Genomic DNA, 14,727 nt, shown 5'->3' on the forward strand with positions numbered 1-14,727 from the left:
GTGTCCCAGAGGAGGGGAATATTTCCCCGTCCACGGGGTCATGCCAGCTGCAGAGACGCAGCGCGCCAGGAGCAATGGTGCTGCGGTGAGGGTGCCTGGAAAGGACTGCGTTCCAAACCAAGAGGAGAAGGATTGCACAGCTTTCACAGAGACGAGAGTCAAGCCACCGCACGGTGCGAGACCTTCCACCACCGCCGCCATGAAGGAAACTACTGACAGCGTCTCTCTGGGCGATGCCAGCTGGAGCCAGGTGATGTGCGAGGGCTTGGTGCGAGTGAGAGCCGCGTGGAGTGCGGGGCCCGAGGGGCTGAGCCAGCCCCAGCTGCGGCGCTGGCCAGGAGCTGGCAGGGGCAGGCAGCCATCCTGCCCGCGGGCTGGCACCGCCAGCGAGCCCTGGGCTCGTCCCGCTCCGCCACGGGGAGCAGAAAGCACCCACGGCCCCCGCCCGAGCGCCCTGGGCGTGAGGCTGGTGCCCTGCTCAGGTGCCACCGCGGTGCAGCTGAGAGAGGGTCTCCAAAGGTGTGGATGGAGGAGAATGCCCCTGAACATGGCCTGGGCTGGCATTCCCAGGAAATGCCTTCAGACTGGACCTCCACATTTGCTGGGGAGCACCTGTTTTTAAAAACTGGGCTCAGCATAAGGAAGGGCTCAGAGTGCTTTTGCAGCAGAGGTAGTTTGGAGGGCTTTCCTGTGGCTTTTCAGGCTGCTTGGTGTGATGTTGCTTTCTGCTGTGTATCTAGACTGCAAATATCTGTCAGCCTTGTTTCCTGTGAGGGCAGGAGGTGCACGCAAGGACCATGGTCATCCCCCGCCAAAGGTACCACAGGCACGAACAGGGTCTGGTACACAGGGAACAGATTTGCCTTGGCTAGAGTATGAGTCTGACAAGTAGGAAAAGCACAGAGCTGTGGGAGAGATACGGCTGGCTGGAAGGAAAACTGCAGGCATGCACACAGAATTCATAAAAAATGGAACCCAAAGCCAGAAAACTGCCTTGGCTAGGACTTCATAATTGCAGCTGTAAGCAAAAGGGCCAAGTAGACTCTTGTTATTTTAACTGATATCTCAGAACGTTAAGCTCCAGCTGAAAAAATGGTGAATTTAAAAAAAAAAAAAGAGAAGAAAGAGACTGCACTAGCGGCTGCACACCTATTTGTTCATAAAGCCTCCAAGTCTGCAAGTCCATGTGGAATTCAATAATGGACATACTTCCACTGAACCTGCATTTTTAGCTGCCAAAAACCATCAATTAAAATATGCACCATTTTGATTCAGTAGATTAATACTGCTGAACTAGTACATCTTTTTTCCTCAAGGAAAAAAAGAAAAGTCTTATCTCTTTATAGTGACATGACATTTATCTCCATTGTGAAAGTTTTCCCTTTTAATCTGAAAGCAACTAGAAAAGCACAGCACAGCATGTTTGGCCCTCACACATCAATAGAACAAAGTATGTTTCACACTGATTAACAGATAACTGATAACTCATTTCGACCCTTCAGACTTTTGCACTACAGTAACTCATCAATAATTCTGTTACATCCCATAAATATATTTCCCTTTGTGCTTCAATCTTTCTAAACTCAGACTTTAGCAGCACTTTAGGTATTGTAATTAACTGTTGTAATCCGCCTAACAACTTTTCCAGACCAAGACCCAGGATACTATTTTTCACTCTGAAGAAGATAACAGTCTTTATTTCACATACAGTGGAAAATCAAACGTTCTGGAGGTCAAAGAACTCAACTACCAGGTAAAAATTGTCATTTATACACCTCCCTTCAGCAGGAAGCATATCCAGCAGTGTTTGTTTCTATACCCAGGCCATTTTAAAAGCCAGATAAAGTCGAAAAAGTTCACAACTGTTGCACAGGCAGCTTGTGAGCAGAATCACATTCCTGGCTGCAATACTGACAGCAGACTAACCCCTGTAAATACATCCAGCAAAGTTAAGGGATAAGACAGGAAGAGAGATCTGTTTCTAGGCCCTGCTTTGTTTCCATCTTGAGCAAAATTATTCCTCTGAGGGCTGGGGCAGAGGGACTTTCTGTTCAACTAGGGATGAAAGGAGCCCCTGCTGGCAAGAACGAGTATGTGGAAGGGGATAAAAAAGGTGACTAACAAGGAGGATTTCAGTGAATCAGTGAAATATTTCATCTCCTTATCACCATGGCATCTGAATAAGATTTCACAATTTTCGGTTTTGTAGAATTTCTAATTATATGTAAAGTTTGAAACGTTTAAAATTTACAATAGTAATAAGTTACCAAAGTAACAAAGGACAGAGACAGTTTTAGTGATTAACAGAACAAGAAGCAAGGCATGAAAGCATTAGGTGGCTGCAAAAAAATTTCCTTCTATGTATTTCTGAAGATGAACAATAATGTTTTAATATATGTTTTGCTTGAAACATTGTAACTTTGAAGGCATTAAATAGTTTATTGCTTGACTTGAAGGGACTCATTTCCTTCTCTGTTAGGTTAACACAGCATCCCAGATTCCCTGGTATGAGAACCTTGCTCAGATGAAAATGCCCTGGACCTGGAAATCGGATCCCCGTTCCCACCTGTCAGTCATCCAAAATCTGAATCTAAAAGTGCAAAGCGGTCAGATGCTTGCAATTATAGGAAGCACTGGTAAGAACAACAACATTTCACTATATGACCAGCTCTCAGGTAAAATGTACACAATCAAGAGCAGCACTCTGCTGTCTTTATAATGTCAAAATCTAGTTTAGAAAAAAACTATTGGATGCATCTCTAAAACACATTCTTTAAGTGACATGATGAACAAGGAAACAAAGAAAGGTACTGAGGGGGGGAAAACTAAAATTTATTTTCAAACCCGATTTTGTTATGCCCTGCACACATTTGCACTCTGTTTCCTGAGGTGTAATGAAGTATTGTTACAAGTATGGCCTTGCAGCCCCAGATCTGCTGGACATGAATCAGTTTCATGGCTCAGATTCAAAACAGGACAATTGCAGACCATACTCAGAGAGCAAACAAATGAGGCCGGACCCCGTAAGAAAGATCAGTGCCAACTTGCATGACCATAAGCAGAAATTCCTGCAGTCTGGTGTTACTGCTTTACTACACTGGGGTTCAGTTTTTTTCTTTCATTTTCTAGTGGGACTGGTCAAGGGGGACAAGAAGTAGACACAGGACATTTAAACTGAAGCAAAAAGTGCCATACTTAGGAGGTAAAACCCCTCATTGTGTGTTTCCACTAGAGTCTTAAGTCAGGTTAGCTCAGTGATTCAGTGAAAATGCTCTCTCTCAAAGGTAAGGCATATTTGCCAAAGAAGTTTTAACTTTATTCCTAAAAAATGAGAGTTTTCTTCCCTATTGCCATGGGAATTTTTCCTTAGCACATATTCTTAATGTAAGTGAAGCTTACCTTAGAGATTCTCCTGATAATAAAAGGAGAAGCTTTGTGATGAAATAACATACTGAGTTATAGATATAGCACCTTTGTAAGGCAACACACACTGAGCACAAACACCTTTCAGCAAACTAGTCAAACTATTTTCAAAAGCTGTTTATCATGTATTTCATCAAATGCTTTAGTAAAAGGGATTAAACTGCTGATGGGTTTCACATTGTCTATGGCAATCAATATGTCACTCTTAAACAGAGCAATACGTGGTTTACAGATGGATGGGTTTCTTTTTTAAGATGTAGGTATTAAGAACCAAGCGTGGAGTTAATCTTTCAACAGGGAGACTAGAAATAAGTGACATCTAATCATAAGAGAGTTCTGTGTGTTTACATACAGAATCATACAACAAAAAGGAAAAATTCATTTGCTGTTTAACTCCAAATCAGGTTTTGTTTTCATTGTTTCACTTCTCCTACCTCTGGATATGAGCCAGATTTTCTTAATTATTTAAATGACTTTTTGTCTTATTTAAGTCATAATAATTTTTATTTCAATCGTGATTAATGTTCTTATTGTCTGTGTAATCGTTCAGTGCCTTAGTCATTCAGCTGATCCAACTGCTGTTTCTGAATTCACAAATCCCTCCACAGGGAAAGCTCTTGCTGAGCATTTGGGTGCCAGCCCTGCAGCCAGGGCAGGACCATCTTTCCCCTCTGTTTCAAAAATGAAAGAGAGTTTACCAAAGAGATAAGAGACACTTCTTGTGTTCATGAAGCCATCCTCAAAGCCCAACTACCCAGTTCTGCTGAGAAATTATAGGGGTTCAAACCACATACTCCATTCCGGAGGAGAGAGATTTCCTGAACAGGAGCTTGTAGTCGGTATTTTCTTTGAAGATCATCCTGTCTCTGTTACTTTGGGAAAACTTCAGGAGAGTTTGGCAAAGAATTTTTTTTCCTTAACATCTCTGTCTATGACAAGACCACTTTTCAAAACCACCCCTCGGAAATTAATTTTCAATTTTTGTTTTTTTCTAGCCGGTGGAAAGACATCCTTGCTTGACGTGATAACCTGCCGGGATCATGGAGGCAAAATCAAGTCTGGTCAAGTCATGATCAACAACAAACCCAGCACTCCCCAGCTTGTTAGGAAATGCATAGCACACGTGAGGCAGGATGACCGACTGCTCCCCCACCTGACTGTCAGAGAAACACTATTGTTCGTTGCCAAACTGCGCCTTCCAAAGTTTTTTTCAGACTCACAAAGGAAAAAAAGGGTAATTAAGCTGTTGGGAAAAAATAAAGTTGTCAAAAATGTGTCTGACAGGAATTATCCAAGAGATCCTGTGTGTTTGGAGTCAGAACAGCTAATCTGGCATTTTTTTATGTAGATTATGAATTATAAACCTTTTTCATCTTTCAAGATAGAAACCAGCAATTGTTCCAAAGCTCATAAAAAATGACAATCTAGAGAAAGCATTAGAGAGGCTGAAAGACGAACTAAATTTTTGATCGCTGAGTCTTTTTTAATGTTACCTCTAAAATCAAGACTTGTTTTCAAGTGTCTCTAGCACTGAAATATCCAGATGACTTTTAACCATACGAATCCTACTTTCAGTTTTATCAATGCACGAATGTGACGCCTGTCACCCTTGGATCCCGCAGGTGGAAGATGTGATCGCAGAGCTCCGCCTGCGGCAATGCGCCAACACCAGGGTGGGCAACGAGTACCTGCGGGGCGTCTCCGGGGGAGAGAGGCGCAGGGTGAGCATCGGCGTGCAGCTGCTCTGGAACCCGGGTGAGCGCAACTCGCACCTTCCCTGCGGCCCACCACACACCGCTGGGGCATAACTGCATGGAGATGGAAGCCTTCAGGGCAGAGCCACACACTGTCTTGCCCCTAGGGCAGCTGGAGGGGCTCATAATGGGACGATTAACAGGCCTTGCACCACCCTCTTCCAGAGGCTGCCTCTCCGCAGCACAGTTAGTGACTGCTGCTGGTCCATTTGCTTCAAATGCAGTCGGTGCTGATCACAGATGATACTGTAATTATGACAGGAATAATTCTGTAGACACAGTGTTTCAGCAGCTGACACACTTTTGCTTCGGTCACCTTTGCCAGTGGAAAAGTGGAGACAGACCAAGGCACAGAGCCCCGAGGAGCATTCACTCACCACTCTAAAGCACCACCACAAAGATTACTCAAAGTTGCCTGAAGTTACTGTCACAGCTGTGCCCTGGTTTGTGCACATCAGTATAAGGTTTGGGTTTTATCTGACCACATGCCACAAGTTACTTTGGCTTTAACGTGGAGATTGTTTTCCTTTCCTCTGAGACTGCCCCCATTTACCTGTGCAGTATTAACAGGAAAGGTCATTTTCTTCAGTGCATAGTCTGTCATTGCAGTCTTGTGCAACTCACTGACATGGCTTCATGTTGCAGGTGAACTAGAAACTTCCATTGTCTTCAGTAGAAGCAAAACATGAGGCTAAATCCACAGCTGATTTTGATGGATTGAATCCCCCCTCTGATCTTATATATATCAAAAGCACTACTAACCTTGACTGAGCCTCTTGTTGAATAGGATTCCCCTAGGAAATCGATTTGAAAACTTTTTGCTTGTATAAAGTTATACTTCTGTGGTTATGGGGAAAGCAGGTTTTTGCTTTTGTACTGAAGTACTTATGCACTGAAGTTTAAAAAAAAAAAAAAAAGTATTATTTTCTTGAAATTTACAAATGAGTGAAATTTCATGCACCATTTCACTTAGAACACATTTTCCAAAACAAACGAGCTGCTTTCCACAGCTTAAACTTAGTGTCTTTGGCAGGAATACTCATACTTGATGAACCCACGTCTGGACTGGACAGTTTTACTGCACATAACCTTGTGATAACATTATCCAGACTGGCCAGAGGAAACAGATTGGTTCTTCTTTCACTTCATCAGCCCCGGTCAGATATCTTCCAACTGTTTGATTTGGTTCTTCTGATGACTTCTGGACTCACTGTGTACTGTGGAACAGCTAAAGACATGGTCCAGTATTTCACAGAACTAGGCTATCCCTGCCCAAGGTACAGCAATCCTGCAGATTTCTACGGTCAGTATCAAGCACTGTCATAAAAAAAGGGTTACTGGAAGTCATTTGCTTTCCTAAGTGGCTACATAACATTGATTTTTATTGACCATGACTCTCTTAGAAATTCCTTGTAACTAACTCAAATCAATATTGCAGCAAGTTCAGTTTTTAACAGGATCCTTATTTGTCTGTACAGGAAATGTAGCAAAAACAAGAGGTACAGACAAAACTAATTGTAAAAATGCTCCTCCTAACTGTGCCAGATGCAGTAACTTGTCAACATGCTTAGCATACTTATCCCCATGTCGTAGCTGGTTGAAACTTCTTCTCTGGGAAAGACACAGATAAACTGACAACTGCTTTCTGTAGACAGTTCTGTGATTTCTCAATTAAGAAAATGCAGAAGTTTGTTTCCCAGAAGCTAGTTACTAGTCTGAGACAAACCTGGAACAGGTAATGGGAAAAAGGAGTGCTCCCCTACAGAGCACACTGGAAGGGAGAAAATCCTAATCCAAATCAGCAATCTTTTTATTCCCCAAAGAAAGTTTACATGGTTTCAAATCCATTCATTGTCTGGTTTTTGCAACGTGGAAGGGGAATCTGCCCCTGTTAATCTAATGGCAGGAATCTCGTTACACAGGCTGGTTCAATTCCAGCTCTTAGGTCTTTGCACTCAAGTTGGCCAGAAAACCTGGTATAGACCTCAGACAGCCATAATGTTCTGGAGTAACCTCTTCAGCTGTGTGTGTGTGGCAGGCAGTGCCAGCTGCCCAGAGATAAACAGAAGTTAACCTTGGTGTCGAGCTCCGCAAAAAGACCTTTGTCACCATCAGGGTTCAGAGCACTCCTCAGCCAAGCACAGCTTTGGGGAGGGCTTGCAGCACCCCTGTAAAGGAATGGAGAACGAGAGGCAGTCCTGGGGAAACCTGTAGCTACAGCCTGTGGTTACAGGGACAAACCCCTGTGACGTGGAGGTGGGAGAGCAGAGGGGTAGGTGGAAGATCATTGAATGGTATGCACCAAGTCAGTGCCCACAGGAAGAGACATATGGGCAGCAGGAAGGTGGAAATAGGACAGGATGGCAGAGCATCCACAGCAAGAGGGAGCACCTGATGGAAACACACAGATGCTGGCTTTGTTTCTGACAGAGAAACAGGTGACCAGGGCAGAAGGGCAGGCAAAGAATTTCTGATGGACTCCTAAGAGTGGCTGAACAGACTGATCAGCCCAGTGCAAGGAGTTAGGAAATGTGCAGTGATAGTTCTTTTAGAAAGTATCTGTAAAATATCAGATATTGTCAATCTACACCAAAGGTCATAATGGGAAAATACTACTGTAAGTTTAGATTAAAAAAAAAAAAAAAAAAAGCTAAGTCAACTACTATTGGTATGACTGTGTTGTCCTTAGATAATATTTCTTTTGGACTTTCTCAGTATCGGTAAAGTTTATGGCACCTCTGTAAAATACAACTGAGACAGTAACTATAATTTTACAGATTAAGAAAAGCGTGATTTAAGTCAAAGTCACATGAAAGACTGTAAATGCCTACATGCCAGGAAGGAAATTCAAGCTATTTTTTCTCAGCACTGCTCTCAAGGCACTATGAAATTTATAAAAATCTGAAATAGAAGTTTACAATACTATAAGCAATTATGTAATCTCTCACTGATTCACTGAGTGACTAGGTAAGAAACATACACATTAACAATCTGTTCATCTCTAATTACCTAAAATAACTGATAGTTTTAACTGTTGTTACTTAATGCAAACAGGTTGGACTGTTTGCTCCCCATGAAATCCCTGATTCTAAACACATCAGAAAGTTATTTCTTCTGTAGCACAAGGACTCACACCAAATAATGTCTTGCAGTTGACTTGACCAGTATCGATAAACAGACTGCAGAAAAGGAGATGGAAAGCCGAAAAAGAGCAAATGCTCTTGCCAGCTTGTTTGTAGAAAAGGTCAAACATTTTGATGATTTCTTATGGAAAGCTACTGAGGGAGACAATGCTGAGACCACAGTCATCAAGCAGAGGTAAAGAAAAGAGGGTCATAGAGAAGATCTGGATAATATCTACATCTTGGGCTAATTTAATTTTTTTTCCTCTTTTTATTTTGGGCAGGAATTCAGAGGAAGTTCTCAATATGCCTCACCATTCAAGTGATCAATTACCAGGAGCCTTAAAGCAGTTCACTATATTATTGAGGTAACCCTTATCTTCAGCATAAATAGTTTTGTATTGTGCCCATTTGTATTTAAAATCAACAGAAAGATCAGAACATCCCACACCAATTCCTCCCTTCAGGCTTTCAGCATTTTAGACCTGAAGTACTTGGTGGCTACAGCTGCTTCATAGGTTTGATTAGGTAAAATCCTTTACAGAAACAGGGAGCCCAACTCCTATCCTAACCAAAGCCAGCGAGTTCAAGAACTGAGTTTAACACTTTGGGGCTGTGAGTCTGAATATAACCGGCATTAGCGGGTATTGCATCTTACGGTCAATATTGCTGTTTTCGTAGTCGACAAATCTCCAATGACTTCAGAGATATTTCAACATTATTAATCCATGGATTTGAAGCCCTTCTTATGTCATTACTAATTGGATTTTTGTACTATGGCCACGAAAAGAACGGACTCTCTATTCGTGACACAACAGCGCTGCTGTACATGATAGGTGCCCTAATCCCATTCACTATCATTTTGGATGTTATCGCCAAATGTAAGTGTCAGTCTTCTTGCAAACGCTATAAGGAATCAAAATAAAAAAATTCTTAAATCGACGAAAAAATTCAACTTCTTATTACAACCCAATGTGTTTGTTCCTACCCTGCAGGTCATTCAGAAAGAGCAATGCTTTATCATGACTTGGAGGGTGGAATGTACTCTGTCAGCCCATACTTCTTTGCTAAGGTAATTGGTTTTGTTGCCAGGAAATACAAGCGGCTGTCTTGAGCATTAGAAAACACAAGGAAACCAAAGCCTTGTTATATAAATAATCACATTCATATCAGACTTTGTTCTTTTGTGTCTGCCAGCTAAGGCTATCAGTCTCACTTCCTTAGTATCGACAGAATAAGCCTCACACTAGTTTAGGACTTTGCCATAAGTCATGGCTGAGATCCCACACCAGAAAAGCCAAAGAAGAACTTTTCACTGGGCTCTTTGGCCAAAATGTGAGAAATCTCAGACTCAGATTTCCAGGTTTAGACAATTTTACATACCTGCATATTTAATTCACTGCAGCATCTTTGAAAGTTTGCTTACATGTCTTGATCTGTAAAACAAAACATTCGTATCAAATGCTAAAGCAGAGGTAAAACAGAAACGACAAAAGGCTGTGATATTTCCAGTAGTTGTTTGGACCTCTATGGGACTGAGCTAAAAAATGCATTATGTGCACAAAGAGCCAGAGCTTCTAGAATTAAATTTAGAACTTTTTAAAAACTACATTCTCTTTTTCACAAGGGTTTTGAATAATCCCTCTTTTGTGATGTTAGATGAGTTCTGCCTGCCATGGCATCTGTAATTTAGGTTTCCATTTCTGCACAAGATTTTAAATGCTTATTAGTGGTTGCCAGAGAAAAATATTCTTTGCATTGTGTCACAAAGATTGCACATTATTCACAGAGAAATCGATGTAATTTGTTACAACCTTAGTATTAAGAGGATAGTAGCAACCCTCTTGGGAAGAACTAATTCTCTCTATATACCTCTTTTGATATTGGAGAAAATTCCCGTTATGCTTTTGTTTTACATTGAATCAAGTTGCTGACTGGACTGCCTTTGGGACGAGGAGGTGAAGGGACCAACAGCCAAATTTGTCTCAAATTGGATCTCAACCAAATTGGGACAAAACATTCATTTGCCGTGAGTCAGTAACACGGTTACTGTTAAGGAGCACACCAGCTCGAAGCAAAAGTGTATTGCATTCTTAGAAGCTCCCAAAACTCTTAACAAAACAAGCTGTAACAATTAGTTTTAGACATTGTCACAACCTGAGAAAAAATCAGCAAGGATTTGTTTCTGTTGTGGATTGGTTTTGCATGTCACTGGCAAGCCCTGACAGGGAGATGACTGCCTTCTAAGGGAGTATTTCCTGTAGCTTTTATAAACAGTCCCTAAGTAAATTAAGGCACATCTCACATATTTTTGTATCATTCACCTTTTTTGAAATTTTATTTTCTTTTTCATCTTCCCAACAGATTCTGGGGGAGCTCCCAGAACACTGCATTTTTGTTATAATTTATGGGATTCCCATCTACTGGCTGGCAAACCTTGTTCCTGAGCCAGAACACTTCCTGCTGAACTTCCTGCTGTTGTGGTTGGCTGTTTACAGTGCCCGTGCCATGGCACTTTGGGTGTCAGCTCTGCTGCCGACATTACAGCTCTCAGCCTTCCTTGGCAATGTCCTCTTCACGTCCTTCTACCTGAGTGGGGGCTTTGTGATAAGCCTGAACAGCCTCTGGACAGGTAAGACAAAGCTCCCACCCTCCCTCCAGACCGAAACATCAATGGCTTCCGTCAGTGACAGTGAGTCCTGTGCAGGAAAACTCTGCTTTATTCTTACCTTTGTAATTACCTTCTTGGATGGGGACCCTGCAGTCAGGTCATCCATTTTACATCAGTTTCTCCATCTGAAAATGAGGCAACAAGAAGTTTGGTCAAAAAAGCACTCGTGAAAGGTTAGCTTCTTATGTGGTTGCTAAATTCTTCAGTAAAAACATTTGAATTCAAAAGAAGATGATGGAGCTCCAGGAAGACTTAGTTGACAGGAGGAGTTTGATGGATATGGATATCATAACTCCTGATTTCCCATCTCCATGTAACTATGTAAAGCATATCTGCCATTTTGTCCAATAATAAACTGTCACATGTTTACAGCCTCTGGCTGTCAAGAAGTGAGACAAACCTGCTGTATTTGGCAGCAGCACAGCAGTATTCAAGGTCTCAAGTTTTGTGTGTGTGTATCAATTTCTGTCATTCTCTTTTTCAGTTCCTTTCTGGGTTTCAAAGATCTCTTTTCTCAGATGGAATTTTCAAGGAATGATGCAAGTTCAGTTCACTGACACCACATATGAAATGACTGATCGAAACATTACTTACCAAATACCAGGGAAACTTGTAAGTCAGTAATAAAAATTGTTGCACGCGTCTGATAAGAAATTGGAATGTTATTTATATACCCGTCATATTTAAATAGATGGTGTAGGCCTCAAATTCAGCAATTGCCAAATCACCACCCAAAGCTGTAAATCTGTTCCTAAAGATGGCCCTACAGCAGTCACTCCTTCTTGTAGCCTTTCTTATAATTGAAGATATTATCACAAAATAATAAAGGGCAACTCTTCCTAGACCAGCCCCAACTATGTACTTTGCCAGAATTGTTTAGAAGCTGAACTGTGTTGTTCTGAAATAGGAATAGTGTAGCTGCAACCCTCTATCAAACCACCCTGGAAGCTACACCCAAGCTGGAAGACAGAAGGTAGCAGGGGCCAGGGAAGCTTACACATAAAACACACTTCACAGATCCAGCATGAAAAGTTCGTGTCTTTTCCTGATTTTGTGTTATTGGTCATTACAGATCACTCGGGCTCTGGACCTGGACTCCCACCCTCTCTACGTGAGCTACCTTGTCCTCACTGGCATAATTTGCAGCTTCCTGCTTTTATACTATTTGTCTCTGCGCTTTATCAAGCAGAAATCAACGCAAGACTGGTAAGAGCAGCGGCGGCAGCGGGTGACGGCCTCCCTTGCAGGAAGGCAGGGGAGGAAGGCTCCCGGTGCAGGGGACCCGGCAGGAGCGGGGAGCGGCAGCGCGGCTGCCACAGGATGGCAGCAGAACCTCAGGAGTCGGGACGCTGCCGGGAGCCTGCCACGGACCGCGGCTGCTGCCTGGGATTTGGGTCGGGGGCGGGCTTTGGGCATTTTGTTCGCTTCGCGTACGGTTTGAACGAGTGACAAGGCGCTTGTGAGTCCTGCACAGCTGGAGATAGTCTGAGCTATGGGCCGCCGCTATAAAAGGACCCATTGCACTCCGAAACGCCATTGCTGTTTTCGTCCATGTTTGAACGTACTATGATCACTGACTTAATTCAGAGGGCTACAAGAGAACGGGATCAAAACGCTTTCTGTAGTGTGTGCGGCATATGTTAGGAACACCACAGAGGAAGGCAACACAGAGGGTTTCACAGGGGCTTCAGGAGGACATACAAGGATGGAAAACAACTGTTAACTGCTCTGTGTTCTAATTGCTTAAGTGCTTAAAATCTTTAGTTCTGTTTTAAAGCTTTGCCTCTGTGTTCTGGTAATATGCTGATGATGCCCAAACCAGGTATTTGCTCACTGTAGAGATGAGATCTTGTAACAAATAAAATTTTCTCGCCTTTTTGGATTTATTTTTACAATAGGAATGCATACCTACTGATTGTTATGAATGACATCTTTTCTCCGTTGCAATACACATTGTAGCAATTTGCCAAATTTGCTTCCTAAGGTTCTCGGGTAGACAACACCAACCTGCCCCTGAGTAATTAAAAATCTAACGACGCTTGTCACGGTGCACCTAGTTCTGCTCAGAAAATGAGCATCAGTAAATAAAAGGCCATAATTCACAGAATCATGGTAAGTGCATGGGCAAATTAGGTGTACAGTTGCTGTGAGGGTTTGTAAGAGTAGCTTGCTTGCTAGATCTCTGCTCTTACACAGAGAAACCCAAAGCAGATTGTCTACTTGACTTTCATTTGCATGTTGCACAGAGTGGGAAACTCCAAGTGTAATCAGCTGTTAATGTCCCGGATACTGTTACCTGAATTGTGAGGTTTGGTTGGTTTTGGTGGTTTTGTTTTGGATTTTTTTAAGAAACAGGAATGGAAGAGTGTTTTATTATTCTACTTGGCAGTTAGGACTGCCACGTTACTTTCCACAGGGTATTAAATTCCCACGAGGACCCTGGTCTATAGATGGTAGGCAGGTCTGATAAGTTCTTCAGCCCTGTGCAGCAGTAGGAATCCAAAACACTACAAGGTTCTTCTAAGGTGAATTCTACCGTTTCTTCTCATTCTGCTGCATTTGATTTCAAAAACCCCACTTGATCTGATCTGAGAGCCATTTTGAAATTATCAGATTTTCACTGCCTTTTAGTGGCAAAGCCAATTCTTTCAGTCCAATTCAGCATCATTAAATTGTCAGAATAGCAGCTTCCTGTTTGATTCTTAATTATTCCTTTTTATTATATTTAAGACACTTAATTTTTTTTAAAGTGGTTTACTCTTCTTTGTAATGATCTGTTGTGATTAGAATCTCTTTTATATTACACTGAAGTTTTAAGGGTATATATTGGTAGTTCTAGTCTAAACCTCTATTTTCAAGGTATTTAGAGGATTAAATTCTAGGCTGACTCTCTGTTGTGAATTCACTTTGATGTTTAATAGAAAAAAAGGAGCGACACAATGGGAGAAATTAAAGACATAAGGGACAGCTCTGAATTTTAGGGGCATATTGTCATGCACGGAAATCTTCAGGCATCTAGATAAGAACATACCGTAGCCTTAACTTTGAATTTCCTTCCTTTTGTGAAATTAGTCAGGCTGCTGACATTACTTAAACAGCCTTTTTCCATTTAATATTCCACCCTCTTACCATTATGCAGCAGGACCAAACGGTGTGAGTGTTTCAGAGGTGGTGTTATGACAAGGGTGGATGTATCCATAATGGGGACTTGAGCGGTGAGCCGAGGAACAGCCTGCGTGCGGAGTGCGGGAAGAGCTATCATAGGATGCGGCCAGGCCTCTGTTTACATAGGAAAAGCTCATATTCTATATACTACAATTACATTAGCACACTGCCTGCGATCATATCTTGTTTCCTTGATGCCGAGAGATGGGGAATATAGGCTGTGATTATTGTTACAGGCTTTAGCAATAAGAAGGTAGGAGCCTTGAAACACCAGCAATTAGCGTTCGTGCCTAACAATAGCACCCGTGGGGCTGTGTACGGAGAAGAGCTCAGGGAGGAGTGGGTGGATGCCACAACCTGCCCACTCGCACTGCTGGCACTTGCAAATAGTGCAAGCTCGGGGGAACGATGCCCCACTCAGCCAGTGAAGGTCACGTGTGCCTCGGCCTCTGCGCTTGGCTCGACAGCAGAGCTGCTGCTGCAAAAGCAAATGGTTGATGGGGCAACAGAAGCCTGCCAGCGAGCTCCAACCAAGGCTAGAAGCCGTAACTGAATTTCAGCACAGCTTTGCTTTCCAAGTTTGAGAGTAGCT

At 42.5% G+C, this 14,727-nt stretch overlaps 1 protein-coding gene across 1 annotated transcript; it reads left to right on the forward strand.

Moving 5' to 3' along the window:
* Nucleotides 1–163: 163 nt before the first annotated feature.
* Nucleotides 164–12,180, forward strand: ABCG8 (ATP binding cassette subfamily G member 8). The gene is made up of 13 exons (XM_040059499.1): nt 164–250; nt 1,649–1,753; nt 2,480–2,636; nt 4,419–4,657; nt 5,046–5,178; nt 6,211–6,480; nt 8,330–8,495; nt 8,584–8,667; nt 8,981–9,180; nt 9,295–9,371; nt 10,664–10,931; nt 11,455–11,582; nt 12,043–12,180. The coding sequence occupies exons 1-13, from the start codon at nt 200–202 to the stop codon at nt 12,178–12,180; spliced, it is 2,016 nt and encodes a 671-aa protein (XP_039915433.1). The 5' UTR covers nt 164–199.
* The last annotated feature ends 2,547 nt before the right edge of the window (nt 12,181–14,727 follow it).

Source organism: Hirundo rustica, chromosome 3 (genome assembly GCF_015227805.2).
Source record: "Hirundo rustica isolate bHirRus1 chromosome 3, bHirRus1.pri.v3, whole genome shotgun sequence".
Taxonomy (NCBI): Eukaryota; Metazoa; Chordata; class Aves; order Passeriformes; family Hirundinidae; genus Hirundo; species Hirundo rustica.

Bases quoted from the DNA above. Each gene is read 5' to 3' on its own strand.
- ABCG8 (XM_040059499.1), top strand. From the start codon at position 200: ATGAAGGAAACTACTGACAGCGTCTCTCTGGGCGATGCCAGCTGGAGC. The intron at 251-1,648 runs GTGATGTGCGAG...CAACTTTTCCAG, and splicing joins GCGATGCCAGCTGGAGCCAG to ACCAAGACCCAGGATACTAT. The intron at 9,181-9,294 runs GTAAGTGTCAGT...CCTACCCTGCAG, and splicing joins TTTGGATGTTATCGCCAAAT to GTCATTCAGAAAGAGCAATG.